The sequence below is a fragment of the Pristiophorus japonicus genome, chromosome 3 (assembly GCF_044704955.1).
Source record: "Pristiophorus japonicus isolate sPriJap1 chromosome 3, sPriJap1.hap1, whole genome shotgun sequence".
Classification (NCBI taxonomy): domain Eukaryota; kingdom Metazoa; phylum Chordata; class Chondrichthyes; family Pristiophoridae; genus Pristiophorus; species Pristiophorus japonicus.
In genome coordinates, this window is record NC_091979.1 from 254,615,876 (window position 1) to 254,637,231 (window position 21,356).

General features: G+C 42.6%; 1 protein-coding gene across 2 annotated transcripts in view; it reads left to right on the forward strand.

The window, feature by feature from the left end:
* cacul1 (CDK2 associated cullin domain 1) overlaps positions 1–21,356 on the forward strand; it is a 105,121-nt gene that overhangs the window by 50,417 nt on the left and 33,348 nt on the right. For both annotated transcript variants that reach the window (XM_070876555.1, XM_070876556.1), the window contains exons 4-5: positions 8,671–8,766; positions 18,815–18,917. In XM_070876555.1, coding sequence (XP_070732656.1) covers positions 8,671–8,766; positions 18,815–18,917 — 199 coding nt within the window. The remainder of the gene's footprint in view (positions 1–8,670; positions 8,767–18,814; positions 18,918–21,356) is intronic.

Consider the following 21,356-nt stretch of genomic DNA (forward strand, 5'->3'; position numbering starts at 1 on the left):
TTCCTCACAATTGCAATATTAAAGCTCAAGAGTGGGAGACTGGTATTTGGAGAGTCCAGAACAAACTGCAGAGTGGACACAGGACAGTGTGCGCTACAGTAATTCTCCACTCACAGCAATTTCAACTCCCAAACCTATATTTTAAATGTTTTAAGGATATAAGAATTAGGAGCAGGAGTAGGCCATTCGGCCCCTTGAGCCTGCTCCACCATTCAATAAGATCATAGCTGATCTTCTATCTCAACTCCATTTTCCTGCACTATCCCCATATACCTTGATTCCCTTAATATCCAAAAATCTATCAATCACTGTCTTAAGTACATACAATTTTAAGAGAATATATTTAAATTTAAAAAAAAATGTCATGGTGCAATCCAGCTTGGCAACTTGTGGAACAAGTATGCTCTCATTTGACATGACACTCTGCATGATAACTCTCCATTTTTGAATTCTTTGATCACCTTTTTATTACTTCATTGTCTTGTTAGAAAGTATTACTGGTAACTAAAACCATTGACTGGCGAATCGATTAAAGAGGTTTTCATCATCCTCAGTTTTATGAAACAATTGAAAGCTTGAAACTTAAAGGCAGGTGATGCCAGTTAGAGCGATGGTTTCATTTCAGTCTGTTGAGAGCACGTCAAGAATTATTTTCTGTTTGTAAACCACCGTCCATGGGGAGGGTACACTAGCATTTTGAGGGCGCAGCAATCTCAGGAATATAAACAATCCATAATGTTTTTAAAATTGGCATATGATAGGGAAACAGGCTTTGCCTGCTTTGGAGTATTTCTTAAAGTTAGTGCGCTGCTGCTTAATGTTTATAGTTTGAAGTACAGATTCACCATGTCAGTGACTTTTTTTGTAATGAGCATATGTGTATTGAACTTTATACCTACTTTTTTTTGCCTTTCCCCAAATTTGACTTTTTATTCAAGTCTTTTGCCAAGATGCACGTTCTTGGCTTTCTGGCAATCACTGCTGAAGGTGGCTCCTCCTGTAGCTGTCAGAGTCATAATGGCATGGATCATTTTATAGAAACATAGAAAATAGGTGCAGGAGTAGGCCATTTGGCCCTTCGAGCCTGCACCACCATTCAATAAGATCATGGCTGATCATTCCCTCAGTACTCCTTTCCTGCATTCTCTCTGTTAGCCGTAAGGGCCATATCTAGCTCCCTCTTGAATATATCCAATGAACTGGCATCAACAACTCTCTGCGGCAGGGAATTCCACAGGTTAATAACTCTGAGAAGTTTCTCCTCATCTCAGTCCTAAATGACCAACCCCTTATCCGAAGCCTATGTCCCCTGGTTCTGGACTTTCCCAACATCGGGAACATTCTTCCTGCATCTAACCTGTCCAGTTCCGTCAGAATCTTATATGTTTCTATGAGATCCCCTCTCATCCTTCTAAACTCCAGTGAATAAAGGCCCAGTTGATCCAGTCTCTCATATGACAGTCCAGCCATCCCTGGAATCAGTCTGGTGAACCTTCGCTGCACTCCCTCAATAGCAAGAACGTCCTTCCTCAGATTAGGAGACCAAAACTGAACACAATATTCCAGGTGAGGTCTCACTAAGGCCCTGTACAACTGCAGTAAGACCTCCCATAGCTATGAAGGCCAACATACCATTTGCCGCCTTCAATGCCTGCTGTACCTGCATGCCAACTTTCAATGACTGATGAACCATGACACCCAGGTCTCATTGCACCTCCCCTTTTCCTAGGTCACCACAGGGAGCATCTTCCAGATAAGTGAAATCCGCATGGCATTCTAGTGTATATAGGGCTCAAAATTACCCAGGAATTCCGTTTTTTTTTCGAGCAACTTGATTTTTCTGATATATTTTTTTAAATCCCCATTTTGCACATTCAATTTGCACCAGTGTAAGTGAGTTAGTTAGCTTTTTTTTTAGTTTAGTTTAGTATTTTCAAACAAGGGGCTTTTCCAGCCATCTACACCCATTTTGGCCATTTAGGCCACTTTGGACAGCTAATAGTTACTCCAAAGTAACTTGGGTCAGCGCATTTGGCCACTTGTGGCCGCACAGAAAACCCTTTCGGAGAGTTAAGAAATCAGCGCAGGTAGGTACATCGGAGATCAGCAGAACTTAATGACATGACTAAAGAATGTGAATAGGATCAAACGGCTATACAGGACATCATATGACAAACTTCGCAAAGTTAAGTTACTATACAACAGAAGTATTCATGGAAGCTTAAACTACAAAAATAAAAAGTAAAGAGACAAAACATATCTTTATAATTTTTTCAAAATATCCAAATAAAAAAAGAATACCTCCTGCTCGTAATTCTTATGTTCTTATGTTCTCCCAGCTGCCTAAGCTCACCCACCATCATAGAAATATTTAATACCATATAGCCAGGAAATTTACTGTTTGTTTTATGCTTTTAAATATTTTGAAAATTCAAACAAAATTATTCCACCATATCTAATATTCAAGAATTGATTATGATGTATTCGAAAGTATTTTCTATTAACTTGGTTAGGAAAGTATTTTCAGTAACAGGGTTAAGGAAAGTTTTGAGTAAGCTCATCAAAATTACTGGCTACACAGTTACCCCCCCTCCCCCGATCAAAACTCTCCCCGCACCAACCTGTTTGTTGTGGTCTTCTAGCCCGGGAAGGCAGCGGGCCGACCTGTGCGGCAGGCCACACGGCCTGGGATAGGGGCGGGACGCATCGGGTCCCACGCTGCAGCACACACACACAGAGGCTAAGGGCAGGAGCTACTGCACATGCGCGCACACTCCATCACGCATGTGCAGAGCTGCCAGCACTGTTTCTGGCGCCGGGCCTTAGCTCCGCCCCCGAATCGACTAGCCACACCTGGGAGAGGCAACACAGTGGCCAGAATCGGGGGAGAGTTTTTTAGGTGTCTGTTTCAGCCCACAAAGTCGGTGCATCTCTGGTGAGTACACTGAAAAAAGGGGTGGGCCAAATTTGAGCCCAAAGCAACTAACTGATTCCATGTTTGCCTGGGGAAACGCCTTTTTCACTTTCCCAGTGAAATGGAGACACCAACAAGAATGGGTACAGAACTGTTTCTGCCTGGTAGACTTCTCAAGTGCCCGGGATATTGGAGATGGAACCCATATGTGCTTCAGGACTCCACGTAATGGGGGGGGAAAATTGCGGTCGGAGGCTTCCTGCGGCGAACGCCTCCAACCAAAATTTTTTTAACAAAAATACCTGGTGGTCCTGGAGGAACATAGGATTGTGCACACAGGCCTAATTTTGCAGTCTAGCATAAGGAATATGTCTTCCAGGATCGTATGCGTTTCCTGGAATCACGTGGGCCTGGACAACCAATCACCATGTAGTATTCTCATTCATAGTAAAGGAAGCTCCGAGCTCCCATTACTATCAATGAGAACACTCCTAAAATCAAATAAAACACAAACATAAATTTTTTAAAAAACACTTCACTTTTTAAAAAGTGAATAGAAATTGCATCAAATTCAGTGTTTTAGAGAACATTTTTTTTGAAATAAAAAAAAAAAATGTTTTAATAGTGTTAAAAATAAACTTATCTTCATAGACAGGGTTTTTAATATAAAAATAAATAACATTTAATTTTTACATGTTTTAAAACTCTTACGCTGGTAAAAGTAGGCTATACCAGGCGTAAGAGTTTGAAGGACATTCACTGGGCAAGATTTGGGCAAATAGCCCAAATCTCTGCCTGCGAATGTCCTTCGTGCGGGGATGTGTGCGATCTGTCAAAAGACATTTTGACAGGTCGTAAAAGCCGGTTCTTGGCGCACATCGTACGCACCCGGAGAGGCCGCAACTTTCGGCCCAATACATACATCAAAAAGGGATATCCCTCCCATCAGAATGCAGATAGATTCAAACCACAGATTTATCATCCTGCATGTTCGTGCCCAATATCTAGGCAGATGCAATGATTTTTTCATTCTGCAGCAGTTCACAATGCCTGCATTATTTGACTGGGCTGGCGACTAAATAGATGGCTGTCAGGAGGCCAGGGCAATTCTTTGCAGCCATAGCTGATGTCCCCAATTAGAAATGAGAGCAGAAAACCGATTCAGTTAGGTCAGTGCCACCGTCTTGAGTTTTTATGCAACACACCATGGGAATACTGAAGCAACGGTGTTTGTTTATATGAACAATCACACATACACAATGTAGTCCCAAGAGTATTCCCTGCACTCACGCTGGCTCACCATCTTTCATCTCCGTCCCTTCATTGATCCTTGTTCTCAGTTCTACCCACACAAAGGATAAATAAAAATCTTATCATTGAGTGCTGTTTACAGCTCACAAATGCTCTAAGCTCTGTTAATGTGTTTCCTCTCCGAGCTGCAAACTTATCCCACTCCTCAACCTAAGACTTCTTAAAAAAAAAATTAAAAAAAATTTGGCCTGAAATCGCGCTCCCAACAGGCGCGTACGAAGTGTGCCAGCTTTTTATTTCCAGTCTTTTGAAACTGAATTTAAATTCGCAAACTGCCATGGTGAGATTTTAAACTCACATTCTCTGGATTATTAAAGAAAAAAAAGACTTGCATTTATAAAGCGCCTTTCACGACCACCAGATTTCTCAAAATGCTTTACAGCCAATGAAGTACTTTTTTGGAGTGTAGTCATTGTTGTAATGTAGTAATATTAATCCAGTAACATAACCACCACACTACAAATTCATCAAATTTCCCTATTCCTTTTTTCTTTTTTTTAAATGTAAGGACATAAGAAATAGGAACAGGAGTAGGACATAAGAAATGGGAGCAGGAGTAGGCAATACAGTCCCTCAATAAGATCATGGCTGATCTGATCTCGGCCTCAACTCCACTTTCCTGCTGTTCCCCATAACCCTTGACTCCCCTGTAGTTCAAGAATTTGTCTATCTCGGCCTTGAATATATTCAATGACTCAGCTTCCACAGCTCTCTGGGGTAGAGAATTCCAAAGATTCACGACCATCTGAGAGAAGAAATTCTTCCTCATATCCATCTTAAATGGGCGACCTCTTGTTCTGAAACAATGCCCCCTAGTTCTAGATTCCCCCACGAGGGGAAACATCCTCTCAGCATCTACCCTGTCAAGCCCTCTCAGAATTTCATGTTTCAATAACATCATCTCATTTTTCTAAACTCCAATGAGTACAGGCTCAACCTTTCCTCATAAGACAACCCCTTCATTCCAGGAATTAACCGAGTGAACCTTCTCTGAACTGCCTCCAGTGTAAGTATATCCCTCCCTAAATAAGGAGGCCAAAACTGTACGCAGTACTCGAGGTATGGTCTCACCAATGCCCCTGTACAGTTGTAGCAAAACTTCCCTACTTTTATACTCCATCCCCCTTGCAATAAAGGCCAACATTCCATTTGCTTTCCTAATTACTTGCTGTACTTATATGTTAACTTTTTGTGTTTCAGGTATGAGGACACATTTATTCATTTATAAATGAATGCAAAGCCATTGGGTAGGCTGGCAGGAATAATAAAATACATATTGAAATGCAGCAAAACTAGAATTTTTTTTCATGGTATTCGGTTTCAAATTGAAAAATGAAAGTTGATAGTCTTGCAATATATAACATTCCTGTTGTAATCTAACGTCTGAAGTCAGCTCTTTATCTGCTCAAGGACTATTAATTGTTTAATAGTAAACACATCACATTCAGCACTTTAATGTAATTGGAAGGTATTAAACAACTATAATATGCCCCATTGGATCTGTTGAATTTCCTGTGGTAAACAGAGTTTATCGTGCAGCCTACTGTGTGAAATAGAAACGGCAGCACTCGTGCAATAGGGAGCAATCTTCTTAAGTCGGGGCAAAGTAGGAATAATTTTCTCTGCTTCTCATTGTTTTACCTGGCCTGTGAGCGATGCCAAAATTGGGTATTGCACCCTCAACAGCAATTTATCTAACACCTTTAATGTAGAAAAATATCCTGAGGCACTTCACAGAACCATAATCGGACAAACATTGACACGGAGCTAATAGGAAGGGTAATATAAAACCTTAGTCTAAGAGGTAGGTTTCAAGGAGGGTTTTAAAGGAAAAGAGAGAGGTGGGGAGCAGAGAGTTAGGGAGAGAATTTAAGTGCTTAATACCTAGATGGCTGAAGGCACGGCTGCCAATGATGGGGAGAGTAGAGTGATGGATGCACAAGAGGCCAGAGTTGGAGGAACACTGGGTTCTCGGGAGGGGGGGGGGGGGAGGGGTTGTTACAGAGATAGGTAGGAGCGCAGCCATGAAGAGAGTTGAAAAGATAGATGAGAATTTTAAATTTGGGGACAGAGAGCCAATGTAGGTCAGCGAGCACAGGGGTGTGAATGAACAGGATGGTGCAGGTTAGGATATGGGCAGCTGAGTTTTGGATGAACTGAAGTGGAATATATTTTATTAGGAAGAGTTGGTACAAAGTTGAAATGCAGAGCTACAGAAGTCTTGAGAAACTGAGGCCAGTTTTCCTAATGAGTTACACTGGGACAAAGGCTATGGAGTTGGGTCACAGATCAGCCATGATCTCATTGAATGGTGCAACAGGCTCGAGGAGCTATATGGCCCACTCCTGTTCCTATGTTCCTGTGGTAGGGAGGTAATTGGGCAGGTTGCTGCTCGCTGGCTCCTTCACTCCTACTGCCATTTCGAGGACTTCCTGTCAGAAGTGACATCAGGTGCAATTTTTGTTAAATTTGTTCATTGAATGTGGGCATTGCTGGCAAAGCCAGCATTTATTGCCCATCACTAACTTCCCATAGAGAAGATGTTGGTGAGCTGCCTTCTTGAATTGCTGCAGTCCGTGAGGGGAAAGTACTCCTATAGTGCTGTTGGGGAGGGAGTTCCAGGATTTTGACCCAGCGACAATGAAGGAACGGCGATTATAGTTCCAAGTCCGGATGGTGTGTGACTTGGAGGGGAACTTGGAGGTGGTGGTGTTCCTATGCGCCTGCTGCCCTTGTCCTTCGAGGTGGCAGAGGTCTGGGCTGGCGTACTAAGATGAGACACACATTATTGTATGATATCATACAATGCTGGGCACCAGGAAAACTGTTTCTTTGTGCCAGCGTTGCAATGGACTGCAGGGGAGGGTTAACATTTAAATGGCTGCTTAACCTACAATTAATTGATTGCGTTAGGTAGAGTGGCAGCTTCAAATTTCAAGATGGAAAAAACATTTATAACCATCTTCAGCTGGCACCACTGGTTATGTTGCAGCAGGATATCACAGCGTTCCCCTGCTCCCGCCCCCCCCTGCCCAGCCCCACCTGAGGAAGGCAATGAAATTACACCACACCATATTTAAAATACCCTGAGGACAGGCAGGTGGAAATTTCACCTCACTGAAGATCCAATAACATTGCAGCAAACAGATAAATTTAGGCTGGTATGTTTGGAGTTGCACAGCATGAGCTATCACTCTGAAATTGAGGAGGACATTTTTCTTCTTCCCTTTTCTGTTCCAGGGGCAGCACTGGCCAGCCCACACTGCGATATGTGCGCGCACTCGGTCCGTGCAGCAGAACTGGTCTCCAATCGTCTTGGTTAATCCTTGCCACTGGATCAAGACCTAGCTCTGTCAAGCCCGTGTGGTGGCTGGTGTGCAACGGCCTCCACACGTTTATAAAAAAAAAAATCCACGCACCGGTGTCTTCCACCCTGTAGTTCGGGATCTGGAATATTAGGTCTTTCATTGAAACACCTGTGAACTCATCCCTTTTTGGCATGGAAGCAAGTCATCCTTGTTTCGAGGGACTGCTTATGATGATGATGATTTCATCATGCTTTTCTATCTTTTGAATTTCTTTTTCTTTCCATACTTTGCTCCATTTCCAGTGGGTTCCCTCTCCCCAACTTGTCGGTTTCAAATTTGCCATTTCTGCTGATTTGTTGACATTTCCTGACTCTCTTCCTGCCATATTTTTATTTGTTGAGAACGTCATGATTAGCGAGTTGGCTTATCAATCCACTGACAAACAGGAGGGCTGAGGTGAGGATAATGGGGAAAGTTGACCGAGCACAAAGAACATCTAATTGATCTTGAACATTTGCACTTCGAATAGTTCACTATATATGGAGTCCCCAAAATATTTAGAATAATTCTTGATTAAAACTTTTTTATATTTTGCAGTAAATTCAACACTTCTGCACTCCCAGTGGGGAGTAATGATCAAAGGGAGAGTGGATCGGAGATGGTGCTAAAGCACTTCAGCAGCAGTTCTCTGACCTGCACTTCCTTTGAGTGTGTCTCCCCAACGAGGGTACAGAATCGCTGAACTGGTCTTCGTAAGTATATCTTGGAATCATTGTACATTTTCCACGTTTCTTGGGTAGCATAATATCAAAAATAAAGGGAAAAAATGAAAGTCAGAAATACAAGCACAAAATGCTGGAAGTGGACAGCTGGTTTGTTGGTATCTGTAATGAGAACAGACAGGTTCGTGTTTTGGTTAGTGTCCTTTTGTTGGGACCATTTTATCGGATCCACCCAAAGTTATAGATCTCTATTTACAAGCATAGAACATGTATTGGAACAGCCTTTCGTGGATCTTGGAATATCCATGGTGCTGTCTAACGTAAGGTTTGTTTATTGCTATATAATGGTATATTCCTGCTGGTTACTCGGAAATGCAGATTACTTATCTACTGCTATCCTGCATTCTGTCTGCAGGTCAGCTGTCCAGATGCATACATTGAGAGGTTTAATGCAGCACTCAGCCAGTACATGGGAGCTCTGCAGAGCATTGTGCCTCTATTCATTTACATGGTGAGTAGCTGCTTGTGCAGCAAGACTTTTGTGATTCAATGCTATGACAACGGGCTGGTTTTCCTCCTTCATAAATGCAGGTCCCAAAGTTTTACTTCACTTTCCTTGGCTCCTATTCAAATACTGGACTAAATGAAAGGCTATTGCTCCTTAAGTTATTTAATTGTAGACTTTATATAATTTAATTCTACATAAATGGCTTTGGGTTCGCCTGTTCCTTTTACAGCTCAGTGGAAGATACTGCTGAAAGCGGGCTTGATTTTTAAAGCATTATTAAAGAGATATTTATCTTTGTGTTTTATTTCTTCAGACTTGTTCTCAGGTGATGCTTTTAATGCCACACAGCGTTTCTCCAGCTGGGAGTTGCACAACAGCCTCAGCTACTGAATTTTTCCTCTCTTTCTCACTTGTGAAGAAGCAGCTTAACCACGTTCAGTATCAATTTGCAGCCTCCAGATCAGAAACATTCCCCATGAAAACCATTGTCAAGAACCGTGCCCTTCCCCCAGTGGCGTATTTCTTTGGCTCCGCTACAGCCTGCCCTTGAATTGCACTTTAATTACAGTCAATGGCATTGCTTGTGTTGTCAGAGGGGAAAGATAGTTACTCCTTTACACAAGATACCTTGTGTAGAACCTTTGGCATTTTACATAAAACTGATTGAAGCAGGTTTAACTGCAGCCAAAAATATGCTAAATATATTTTCTAAGCCCTCTGACATTGGAAGATTAATTAAACTACTTCAGATATTTTTAATAAATGTTCTTGTTTTGACACAAACATGGCAGATATTCCTTGAAGACTATTGAAACCCATTATGTATTCAAGTAAACTACTAAGAAAACATAATGGCCCGGAATTTGCGGTCTCGCTTCGCCGCTGACCTCTAAGATAGCTGCCCATATCGCAGCGTCGATTTCAGCTCTCCCGACCTTTGTTTGAATCTGGCACCAAATCAAGCAAATCCTAAGCGTCCAGCAATAGTGATGTCATCACGCTGGCTAAGCAGTCAATCACATTGAAGTATTCTCAGACTGCAAACCTGGAAGTAAAATGCACAAATTCTAATTTACTTTTTATAAATTTTACAGAGAGCAAAATAAAGATTGGGACATACACAAGATTAAGGTAGAAGCTAAAATATCATAAACAAACTTTTAAAAAAATTGTTAAATTAATAATAATGGATTGACATTCCACAAATATAAAATTTGTTTTTCAGGGCTGGAACGGTTATTTAGCAGTCAGTACGCTGTTCAAAACCCAGTTACACCTCTTCAGCAAGGCTTAAAGTTTTAGGGTTTTTAAAAAAGCGATAATCCATCGTAAAAGGGGAAGTTTTTGTCAGTTCAAGTAACTTAATTGCCGGCTATGGGGAGCTCCACAGCGCAACCTGTGGCGGACCAAGGAATGACTGACAGCAACTTCAGGATTTCCATTTTTATTTGAGCATCCGTTAAAATCCTGAAGTTACGGTCAGTTTCGCCATCCTTACCACTGCAAAATCCAGGCCATTTGCACTCTCCCATTCTGACTGGATCGCCTATTCTAATGCCACCATGTGCCTCCTATCTGGCTCCCAAATGACTCTTCTTAGGTGGTCAATTTTCTTTGGTACGTGTCAGCTATGGCTCAGTGGGTAGCACACTTGCCTCTGAGTCAGAAGTTTGTGGGTTCCAATCCCATGCCAGGGACTTGAGCGCACAAATCTAGGCTTATGCTCCAGTGCAGTGCTGCACTGGAGGTGCCGTCTTTTGGATGATCCGTTAAACCGAGGCCCTGTCTGCCCTCGGGTAGATGTAAAAGGTACTTCGAAGAAGAGCAGAGGAGTTATCCCCGGTGTCCTGACCAATATTTATTCCTCAACATAACAAAAACAGATTATCTGGACATTATCACATTGCTGTTTGTGGGAGTTTGCTGTGCACAAATTGGCTGCTGCATTTCCCACATTCCAACAGTGACTACACTCCAAAAGTACTTACTTGGCTGTAAAGTGCTTTGAGACGTCTGGTGGTCGTGAAAGGCGCTATATAAATGCAAGTTTTTTTCTTTCTGGTAATGTTCCAATTAACGCATTTCCCTAAAATTCGTATTTTAATGCCGTTGTTACCATTTTGTTTTAAACTGGTGGTAAAATAGCGCACAAAGGAACTTTTCAGGAACATTTTAACCAGTACACGACCAGAGCAAATCGAACCCCCAAGAGAGAAAATGATGCAATTAATACAAAATGCTATCTGAATAGGATAGTTTTTCTCTCTCTCTCATCCAGCAGCAATGTTTGCTGGTTGTGGAAATTACTGACAACATCACTGGAGTGAAGGGAATTTGTCACGGGGATGGTTTATGTTGCACAGGTTTTTCCGACCACAGTTGGGGTAGTTTTTCCGATTCGCATCTGTGCCTTTCATGAGCATCAAGAGCAGCCGTCTTCCAGTTATGAGTAGAGACCCCTCCCTGTCTTCACCTGGCCTACCCTAGAAATGCCCCAGTTCACAACAGTAAAATAAGCCATTTGGCCCATCAAGTCTGCTCTTTTTCTCTGCAGGAGTCCCCAATCTAATTCTACTCTACTGCTTGCCCTCATGCTGTCTATTATTTCCCTTTTCCAAACTGCTGCATTATCCCCTTTAATAGAATTTGTGGAAGCTGCTTCAACAGCAGTCTGGCAGCGAATTCAAACTTTTGACCACCCTCCCGTGGAAAGAAGTTTAATGCTGATCTCCCCTTGAGTCTTTGTGGTTATCTTAAATTAGACGCTCTTATTACTGTCTCGCCAGTCAGAACTGATGTTAAAACCGGCTGCCGTAAGTACAGTAGACGACACTACCTGTGACTGGTCAACACTGTGTGCTGGGCGGTGGTTAAGTCACCTGGCCACCTCCTAAAGTGCCGCCGGCTTCGGACTGATGAATGTCTGGAGGAGGATAATGGTACCATTGATGGGGGAAACGCCATCAAAAGGCAGATTAACTAATCCTTGACTTAGCCAACAGCATCCACAACCTGCAAGCTTTGACACTGCAGTAATGAGTAACAAGTCAATGAGAGAGAGCAACCATGGACTGTCTGAACACCTGGGTTCAAGTCCCTGCTTTAGTGTGGAGGACAGTTACAGGAGTTCTGACCAAATCGATCGATGATGATATTGTCTCAGCAACCAATAAAAACAATCTATCACTATTTACCTCATTGTATCCCTTAATAACCTTGAAGTCTTCTATCAAGTTGCCCATTAACCTTCTAATCGCTAGTGGAAAAAGCCCCGACTGCTCCAGTCTCTCTTCATAACTGTAACCCCCTCATCCCTAGCAACATACTAGTGAATCTGTAATGCTGCTTGTATCTTTTTTAGGAAACTTACTCTTTTCTCTGTGCCATGTATCTGGGTGACTTGCTTTCCATCCTCTACCAGTATTGCTTTAAGTGACGAAAAGTGGCATGGGAGAGATGATGCTTCTGATTCACTCTTGACTTTCTGATGTAGAAATGCTTAGCATTTACTCATTGTCGTTCTCACAGCTAAGATTGGGGGCTTAGTGGCTTGGCAAATTCGACCTGTGTTTTGGTGTTCCAACATTCTGTCCTATCACGTTGCTACCCTAACAACTTTTGTGTTGCTCTTGTTCCTCACTGCTTCTACAGTGTATCTGAATTAATCATCGATTTCATATCTTTGTTTTCTTATTCTTTTCACACTTTCATTTATCAAAATTTAGTAAATATTGGCCATATTGTTCTTTGTGTATTAACCCTCTCACACTGTTGAATTCCACTGGAAAGCCTGCAAAGCAATGCACAGAAAAAGGCCATTCGACCCGTCGTGTCTGTGCTGGCTTTGTAAGAGAAAGAAAGAAAGAAGAAAGACTTGGATTTATATGACGCCTATCACGACCATCGGACGTCTCAAAGTGCTTTACAGGCAATGAAGTACTTTTGGAGTTTAATCACTGTTGTAATGTAGGAAACGCGACAACCAATTTACACACAAGCAAATGCCCACAAACAGCAATATGATAATGACCAGATAATTTGTGTTTTTTTATGTTGATTGAGGGATAAATATTGGCAAGAACACCGGGGATTATTCCCCTGCTCTTCTCTAAAATAGTGCCATTGACTCTTTTACGTCCACTTGAGAGAACAGATGGGGTGGTTTAACATCTCATCCAAAAGACAGCACCTCTGATATTACAGCGTTCCCTCAGCATTGCACGAGTGTCAGCTTAGATTTTTTTTTGTGCTCAAGTCCCTGGAGCGGGATTTGAACCCACAACCTTCTGACTCAGAGGTGAGTGCTACCCACTGAGCCACAGCTGACACTGCTGTGCTTAGTCCCACGCCCCCTTTATCTATATCCCTGTAAGTTCCCCATCCTCAAGTACCCTGTCCAACTCCCTTTTTAAAATTATTTATAGAATTAGTATCCACCACCTTCTCGGGTAGAGCCTTTCAGATCCTGACAACTCTCTGAACAGATTTCTCCTCAGCTCCTGTCTAGATCTTTTGCCAATGATTTTAAATGTTTGAGAAAATGCAATCATGGATATTTTTCAGTTTTTAATGCAAAGTTGGACCTGTTTCTGGCTGGGGTGGATATCACCTCATATATAAGAGGTACGTGTCCTGTAATGAAAATCGAGGTCAATTTAATTTCCTGGATCAGCTTTGATCGTTTAAAGGGGTTGGAGAGGAATTTTCGTGATTTCCCCCCCCCCCCCCCCCCCATAGGTTTGTATCCAGTTTTTCGCCTCTCCCAGGAGATTACATGGCTCCATCTGCAAATAGAGTCTAAAAGTGACAGAATTAAATATTCAGTAGAACAAAGCTTGGTTACAAAATGTTGCTAGTATTAACTCACTGTTGCTAGATAGTCAGGTGGTTTGATACAAACCTTGGTCTTTGCTTACAGCAGTATAATTCTCTAACATCACAGTCCAATTCTGGCACAGCAACAATGGGTCGAACAGCCTCCTTCTGTGCTGCATCATTCTATGATTTTATTAGGGGGGGGGTGTTGCCAGAAATGGTTAGCATTTAAACAGCTAGCTTCAATTCCATAAATAAATTCCACAAATTCGCAAGTTGCTTCCAGATTAATGCGCTCACCTGCGATCTCTGAAAACCAGAAAGAGAGGACCTGAGGGAGGGAGCGGGGTCAGCAGGAACATTGTGTGTGTGTGCATCCGTGTGTGTCCCATGCAGCAGAGCCTGGTCTTCAATCGTCTTGGATCCCCTTGCCATTGGACCAAGACCATGCTCTCTCAAGTTCATGTGGTAGCTGGTGTGCAGTGGCCACCCCACGTTAAAAGAATTCATGCACAGGCATCCCCCCAACCCCCTTTAAAATGAAGTTCGGGACCTGGAATATCCGGCATCCGTCACCTTCGAACTCATTTTAGTGTGGAAGCAAGTCATCCTTGACCCCGAGAGACTGGTTAAGAAGAGCTTCAATTGATTTGTCACATCTATTGCCAGATAAGAACATAAGAAATAGGAACAGGAGTAGGCCATATGGCTCCTCGAGCCTGCTCCGCCATTCATTAAGATCATGGCTGATCTGATCATGGATTCCGATCCATTTTCCCGCCCGTTCCCCATAACCCCTTATCCCCTTATCGTTTAAGAAACTGTCTATTTCTATCTTAAATTTATTCAATGTCCCAGCTTCCACAGCTCTCTGAGGCAGCAAATTCCACAGATTTACAACCCTCTGAGAGAAGAAATTTCTCCTCATCTCTGTTTTAAATGGGCGACCCCTTATTCTAAGATCATGCTCTCCAGTTCTAGTCTCCCCCATCAATGGAAACATCCTCTCTGCATCCACCTTGTCAAGCCCCCTCATAATCTTATACGTTTAGATAAGATCACCTCTTATTCTTCTGAATTCCAATGAATAGAGGCCCAACCTCCTCAACCTTTCCTCATAAGCCAACCCCCTCATCACCGGAATCAACCTAGTGAAGCTTCTCTGAACTGCCTCCAAAGCAAGTACATCTTTTCGTAAATATAGAAACCAAAACTGCACGCAGTATTCCAGGTGTGGCCTCACCAATACCTTATAAAAGCTGTAACAAGACTTCCCTGCTTTTATACTCCATCCCCTTTGCAATAAAGGCCAAGATACCATTGGCCTTCCTGATCACTTGCTGTACCTGCATGTTATCCTTTTGTGTTTCATGCACAAGTACCCCCAGGTCCCGCTGTACTGCGGCACTTTGAAATCTTTCTCCATTTAAATAATAACTTGCTCTTTGATTTTTTTTCTGCCAAACTGCATGACATTACACTCCATCTGCCAAATTTTTGCCCACACTTAGCCTGCCTATGTCCTTTTGCAGATTTTTTTGTGCCCTCCTCACACATTGCTTTTCCTCCCATCTTTGTATCATTAGTAAACTTGGCTACGTTACACTCAGTCCCTTCCAAGTCGTTAATATAGATTGTAAATAGTTGGGGTCCCAGCACTGATCCCTGCGGCACCCCACTAGTTACTGGTTGTCAACCAGAGAATGAACCACTTATCCCGACTTTCTGTTTTCTGTTAGTTTGTCGAGAGGTCTGTTAATTTGTAGAGAGGTCTGGTTTAGGACTGAATGTTGCAGGATTACTGATTGAGATTGAACAGTTTATGTATGCTTTGAGAAAAAATGTGTTTCTTCAGTCATTAACGGGGCGAGGTTTTCTTGTAACTTGAATGGATATCATGTTCGACACGACTGCCACTTAAGCTACTTAATTATACTAATTTTTTCAAGGAAATTGACCTTCCACTTCTTGAGGTGGTATTCGTACTTAATGATTTTTTAAATTCTTGCAGCAATTGCAGTATGTATTACTTCACTTTGAAGTTTCTACTCACTACCCACCCTGACACACACACACCCACACCCACATCCAACCCCACACACACAGGATAGAGGCAAGGTATTTGTCTCCCTGAAGGCGATCTGAGACCAAGTCAGCTTGGATCACAGTGCCAATTTCTTAGCTGCCTATTTTGAACTGTATTGACCGGGCTTAAAGTCCAACTGACTGGCCACCTTTAGGAAGGAGTATATAATGCTGGGAAACAAAGAGGAAGGACAATATTTAATGCTCATTGTGACTTGCCTGTTACTCAAAGGGTAAATTGAGATCACTTTGGAGCAAACATGCTGAAGGAAGTCTCCTCAATTCATCTGGAAGAGCCTTTTTGCCAGCTGTTGTGTACATTAGAAGTCTATACTCAGTGGGACAAGAGAGAGGCTATGTAGATAGTTATCAGTAATCATTTAGCATCTTGATACCAATATGTTGCAGGAAAAAAATACATTGAAGTAAGTTAGCTTGCATGTGCAATGAATTTCTTGTGTGGTATTTTTGTTAGGTAAAGGTATCAAGCCATATGGAGACAAGGTGAGTAAATGGAGTTGAGGTACAAATCAGCCATGATCTAATAGAATAGCAGAACAGGCTCAAGGAGCTGAATGGCCTTCTCATGTTCCTATATTTTTAATTCAACACCTCAAATTGCTGGCATTGCCAATAACTAAACACTAATATTTCATTCCAGTGTTGTACTTCAGACAACCCATGTATGTACGGTGGAAATATAGGATTATATTATGGGGTATTTTTCACCATTCAAATGTAGCATGAACTTTCACATACCCACTCTTGCGCTTTACCAGAATTCTAATGGCACATTCTGTAAAGTTATTGGGGCCGCATTTTTTGTGTGTACTGGTGTCTTGATTATGATAGTGGACTCGTAACCCAGAAAGCACGTTCATACATCACTATCACACCAGATAAATCACCATGTTGTAAAACCCAACTGCTTCTTTAATGTCCTCCAGGGAAGGGAACTTGGCATCCTGCACCTGACTCAAGTCCTCAAAGAACTGCTACAAAACAGAACAATAAGAGAATCTCTATCAGTAATAACCCAAGCATCAGAGAAGTTCAGGCAATTCCTGCCCAGTTGAACCTTCAAAGTCCTCTTCAACATCTGGGGACTAGTGCCCAAGTTTTCAAAGTCTGTCCCACAGACTAGTCATATCCTTACATAGTTATAACTTTCAGCCGACATCCCAAACACTTCCAGCACCATCCCTAGGTGTATCCTGTCCCACCAGCAGGATAGATCCGCTGAAAGTGTGGGCACAATGGAGTCTTTGACATTTGCTTTGGACCACATGTGGTCTAATGGCTTCAGGTCAAATAAGGCCAAGGAAATCTCCTGCTGAATACCAACTGCACCCTCAACTTACCAGTCATTGTTGTTCCATGTTGAATGCCACTTGTAGGAAGCACTGAAGGAAACGAGGACACAAAACCTACTCTGGAGGGTGGGACTTCATTGACCACATCAAGATTTTCTCTGTAGTATTACCATTGACCAAGCTAATGGCCATAGCTGCCAGCCTGGGCTCACTAACCTATCTGTCGCAGATGCATCTATCCATGATAATGATAGGAGTGAGTGCCACTTTGCTAACTAGACTGAGGCCTGATCTAGAAGCCCAAAACTGAGCATCTATGAGATGCTGTGGGCCATCAATAGCAGAATTGTACTCCATTATAATCTGTAACCTCATCTGTCACTCCTCCATCTCCATCAAGTGACGGAGCAGCCAGCACCTTATCCTTTTTTTAAAGGCTACTGAAGTGCAGGTGGTACTGTATACGTTGGTTGCGAGGCCACTTCAATATCTTGATAAGATGTCTGAAAGGAAGTAGAGGAAGGCTCAAGCCTGCAGTTGACTAGTACCATCAATGGCTGTGCTGTCCTTTGCTGCATAGTAGTTGCAGGTGTCCTAGCAGTAAATGACACAACCCTGCATCTGACTCTCTGCTGACTTCAACTCTGTCAGTTCTCTCAGTATTTGGCAAGCAAGTGCAACAATGCCTGCAAATACAGTTGTTGTCATCTTGGCTGTGTGGCCAACCAGGCTTTAAAACACCTTGATTTTAAAATTCTCATCCTTGTTAGCAAATCCCTCTGGCCTAGCCCCTCCCTATCTCTGCAACCTCCTCCAGCCCTACAACCTTGAGATCTCTGCGCTCCTCCAATTCTGGCCTCTTGTGTATTCCCAATTTACATCGGTGCACCATTGGCAGCCATGCCTCCAACTGCCAAGCCTCTAAGCTCTGGAATTCCCACCTTAAATCTCTGCCTCTCTACTTCTCTTTCCCCTTTTAAAAGGCTCCTTAAAGCCTACTTTTTTCACCAAGCTTTTGCTCACATGTCCTAATATTTCCTTATGTGGCTCAGTGTAAAATTTTGTTAATGCTCCTGTGAAGCACCTTGGGACGGTTTACTATGTTAAAGGTGCTATATAAATACTAGTTGTTGTTGATGATCCTATCACTGAAAGTTTGACTTACTGTGATTGGGGTGCTCCTGAAGAACCGTCACACATTCACACATCTTAATTGTTCCATTGGTGCGCCAGTTTCCTTTGAAATAAGAGTCTCTGTACGCACAAAATCATCTGCCAAAGTGAAGTCTGTGGATGTGGGTACCTGAGGTTGGCACAGAACATCTTTTGTGCAATCTGCCCTGCTTAGCATTCCTCTAGTGATGCTGGTTCTCTTCTCAACTTGACAGATAGGGGGATTCCCATTGGTGCCAGTAATTATACTAATTGGCTCAATTACTCATGAGAAAAAATATAAGAACAAGAAACAGTGTAAAAGTGATCTTCAAATTGTTGAATGAATCTTGTTAGGTCTCTTAGATGTACTGTAGTGTACTCGCAACACCTTACAACATATATATAATTTGTAGCTAGTTTGATGGCTGGAAAATAATGCGGAACATTTAATCCCATCGCTCCCTCCTCTCCAAAAATGCATGCCATTTGCAAAAGGGCAGAGACCCGACATAATGAGTCAGTGCCCTTTTTCTGTGGCTCCTAGAGCAGCGGTGAAGGAGTGAATCTGCATATTAGTGATTCCTTTGCTGATGTGGATTGAGGAATTGAGCTTTTTTTAAAAATTGCTCTCTTTACTTACAGCATTGAATCGTGCTGATAACTTTTTTTTCATCCTTTTGCAGAACAAATTTTACATTGAAACCAAACTTAACAGAGATTTGAAAGATGACCTCATAAAGTTGTTTACAGAACAGGTTGCAGAAAAGCATGTTCCCACCTTAATGCGTAAGTAGCGTTGATACTTTCTGCATCTTGGTTTTTGTGCCAGAGTTGGCTTAATTCCGAAGCTGAGATGAAAACCTTCATTCAGAATTGTACTTTAGGTATGCATTTTACCAAGTACTGTCTCTGGACACGTTAGACATTAACAGTAATTATGGGGTTGCCACTGATTTATGAGGTATCATCCTGGAAAGAAATCACACCCTCTCCTAAGCCCTGATCTTCGCTGTTGGCATGTTTACCACACATTCCTAGTTATGTGTCTTGGGGATCTAGTTTTTTTTTATGACAAAACTAGGATTTCTTGGACAGCAGTTGCACTGTACATGAAAGTTGGATTGTCATTGCAGATATGTTTTCTGATATATATTATTTCCTGTATTTGCCTGCTTCATTTCTTTTTTCAATTCATGAGAAATTGAGCTTTTATACTTGGCTTTTGCTTTTGAATTCCATCTCTTGGCTTATTCTTCTATTATAAAACTGCAGTTCAGATAAAAGTGGCTCATGGCAATAGATTGCATGATTTTATTTAGAGCCAGAAGTGCAACTTTATGTTTGCTTCTGTTATTTGATATGATCTTAAGCTTCACAGCAAATTAAAGTCAAAAAGGAGGACATTTTCCAGGTAAATGAAAAATTCCCTGCTAACTATATGGTGGTTTATTTTCTCTTCCGATTATACAAGACTAAAATAGAGAACAGGAGGGACGGAGGATGCAATCAACAACTTACAGATAGATTTGTCAGTATTGCAATTGGACAGACAATAAATTTAGTACTCCTGAATATAAAATATTGCATATTGGGCAAAAGTGAGTGATTTAGGTACACAATGAAAGGAATAGCAATAGCACAGGATGTCTTGAAAGAGTACTAGTCACTTTTAATTTTCAATAAATAGGGAGGAGCAATTGAAAAAGTAAATCAAATACCGACCGGTATACACTGTCAGAACAATTGATTACAAGTCTACAGAGGTTATGCTGAAGATTTGTAACGCATTGGTCAGTCCATATTTGGAGTGGACAATTTTGGCCACCGCATTTCAAAATAGGTATACATGCATAGGAGAAAGCGTACAGAAGAGCAATAATAATGTTTTCAAATATGAAGAGGCCCAGCCAAAAAGAAATATAGAGAATAACTTGAGCTGTACAGTATAGAGACAAGAAGGTTAATGGAGAACCTTGTCCAGGTACGTCGAGCATTAAATTATATCAATAGCAAAGGTGAACCGCAAATATTACTTGAAGACAAGTCAGACCAATAGGACCAGGGTACATAACTTTATTGGACTAGTCATAAACATTTGCAGTAATTCACCAGGTAGGGTAATAAAGCTGAAAACTTGGGGCTTTCAAACTAAAGTTGGATGCAAGGCTGCGTAAGTAAGTGTGCAAGAGAAATGAACATTGATGGGCTAATTGATCCTTTGGGGCCAAAATTGCCCCTTTTTATAGCCCCGTTAGCTCCTACGCGATAATGGGGCGCAATGGCTTTTTTGCCTGGGGAGGGGGGGAGGGTGGCAGCGCCTCCAGGGAAATTATCCCGGATGTTTGGGGGGGGGGGGGGGGGGGCACTGTTCTGGTTAGTGCCCCGATGACCCCTTTGTGCCCCGCGGGGGGGAAATTGTCCTGCGGGCCGCGAGACTGGCGTGAGCGGATGTCAACACCAGCTTCACGAATTTTTTATTTGTCGGCCGACTCTTGCTTCGGCCCGACAGTGGCAGCCCTAGCGTCGACTAGGCCGCATTCACACAGCCCGGCACTCTGTTTTGGGTACCGGGCTGCCGGCCTGGTCGATTGCCTCCCTGGTGGCCCAGTGGGGCCACCGAAGGGACTGCAAAATGTGCAGTGGCCTTCCTATTCAATTAAAGGGGAGGGGCGGTGTAGCATGCCAGCGATACACTGAGCATCCGCGTAGCACCAGCCTAATCCGCGTGGCATTGGAATCGGCGCCGTGCTGCCGCCCTGGGAGTGCCCCTCAAAGGAAGTGGAGCACCGGAAACAGCGCTCCACTTCTTTTGAGGGGCGCACAGCCCAATTAAGCGTCGAGGGTGGCACTAACTGGCTGGGAGCAGAAAATCTCCAAGGTTACCGCCCCCAATCAGGTCGAAGGGCAATTTTGGGGCCTTTGTCTTTGACTCTTTGGGCTAAAAATTCGACGGGTTTCCAACTGTTTTTCTGCCAGGGCGAAGCTATTTTTTTTTATTGCCGTTAAACGAGTCGCACAACATTTTGCGCCCGGGCGGAAATTTCGGCAGAGGATTTGTGCAGGCGCTAAAAGTTATCGCCCGATCGACTTTTTTTAAAAAAGCGTTTTTATGATATCAATCGGCGTGCAACGCTACGCTATCTCTGCGGGCCGTAAATTCGGCGATACCGCCCACCCGAAAACCCGCCCAGAGAAACAGTCAGACCTAGGGTGCTAATGGCACTA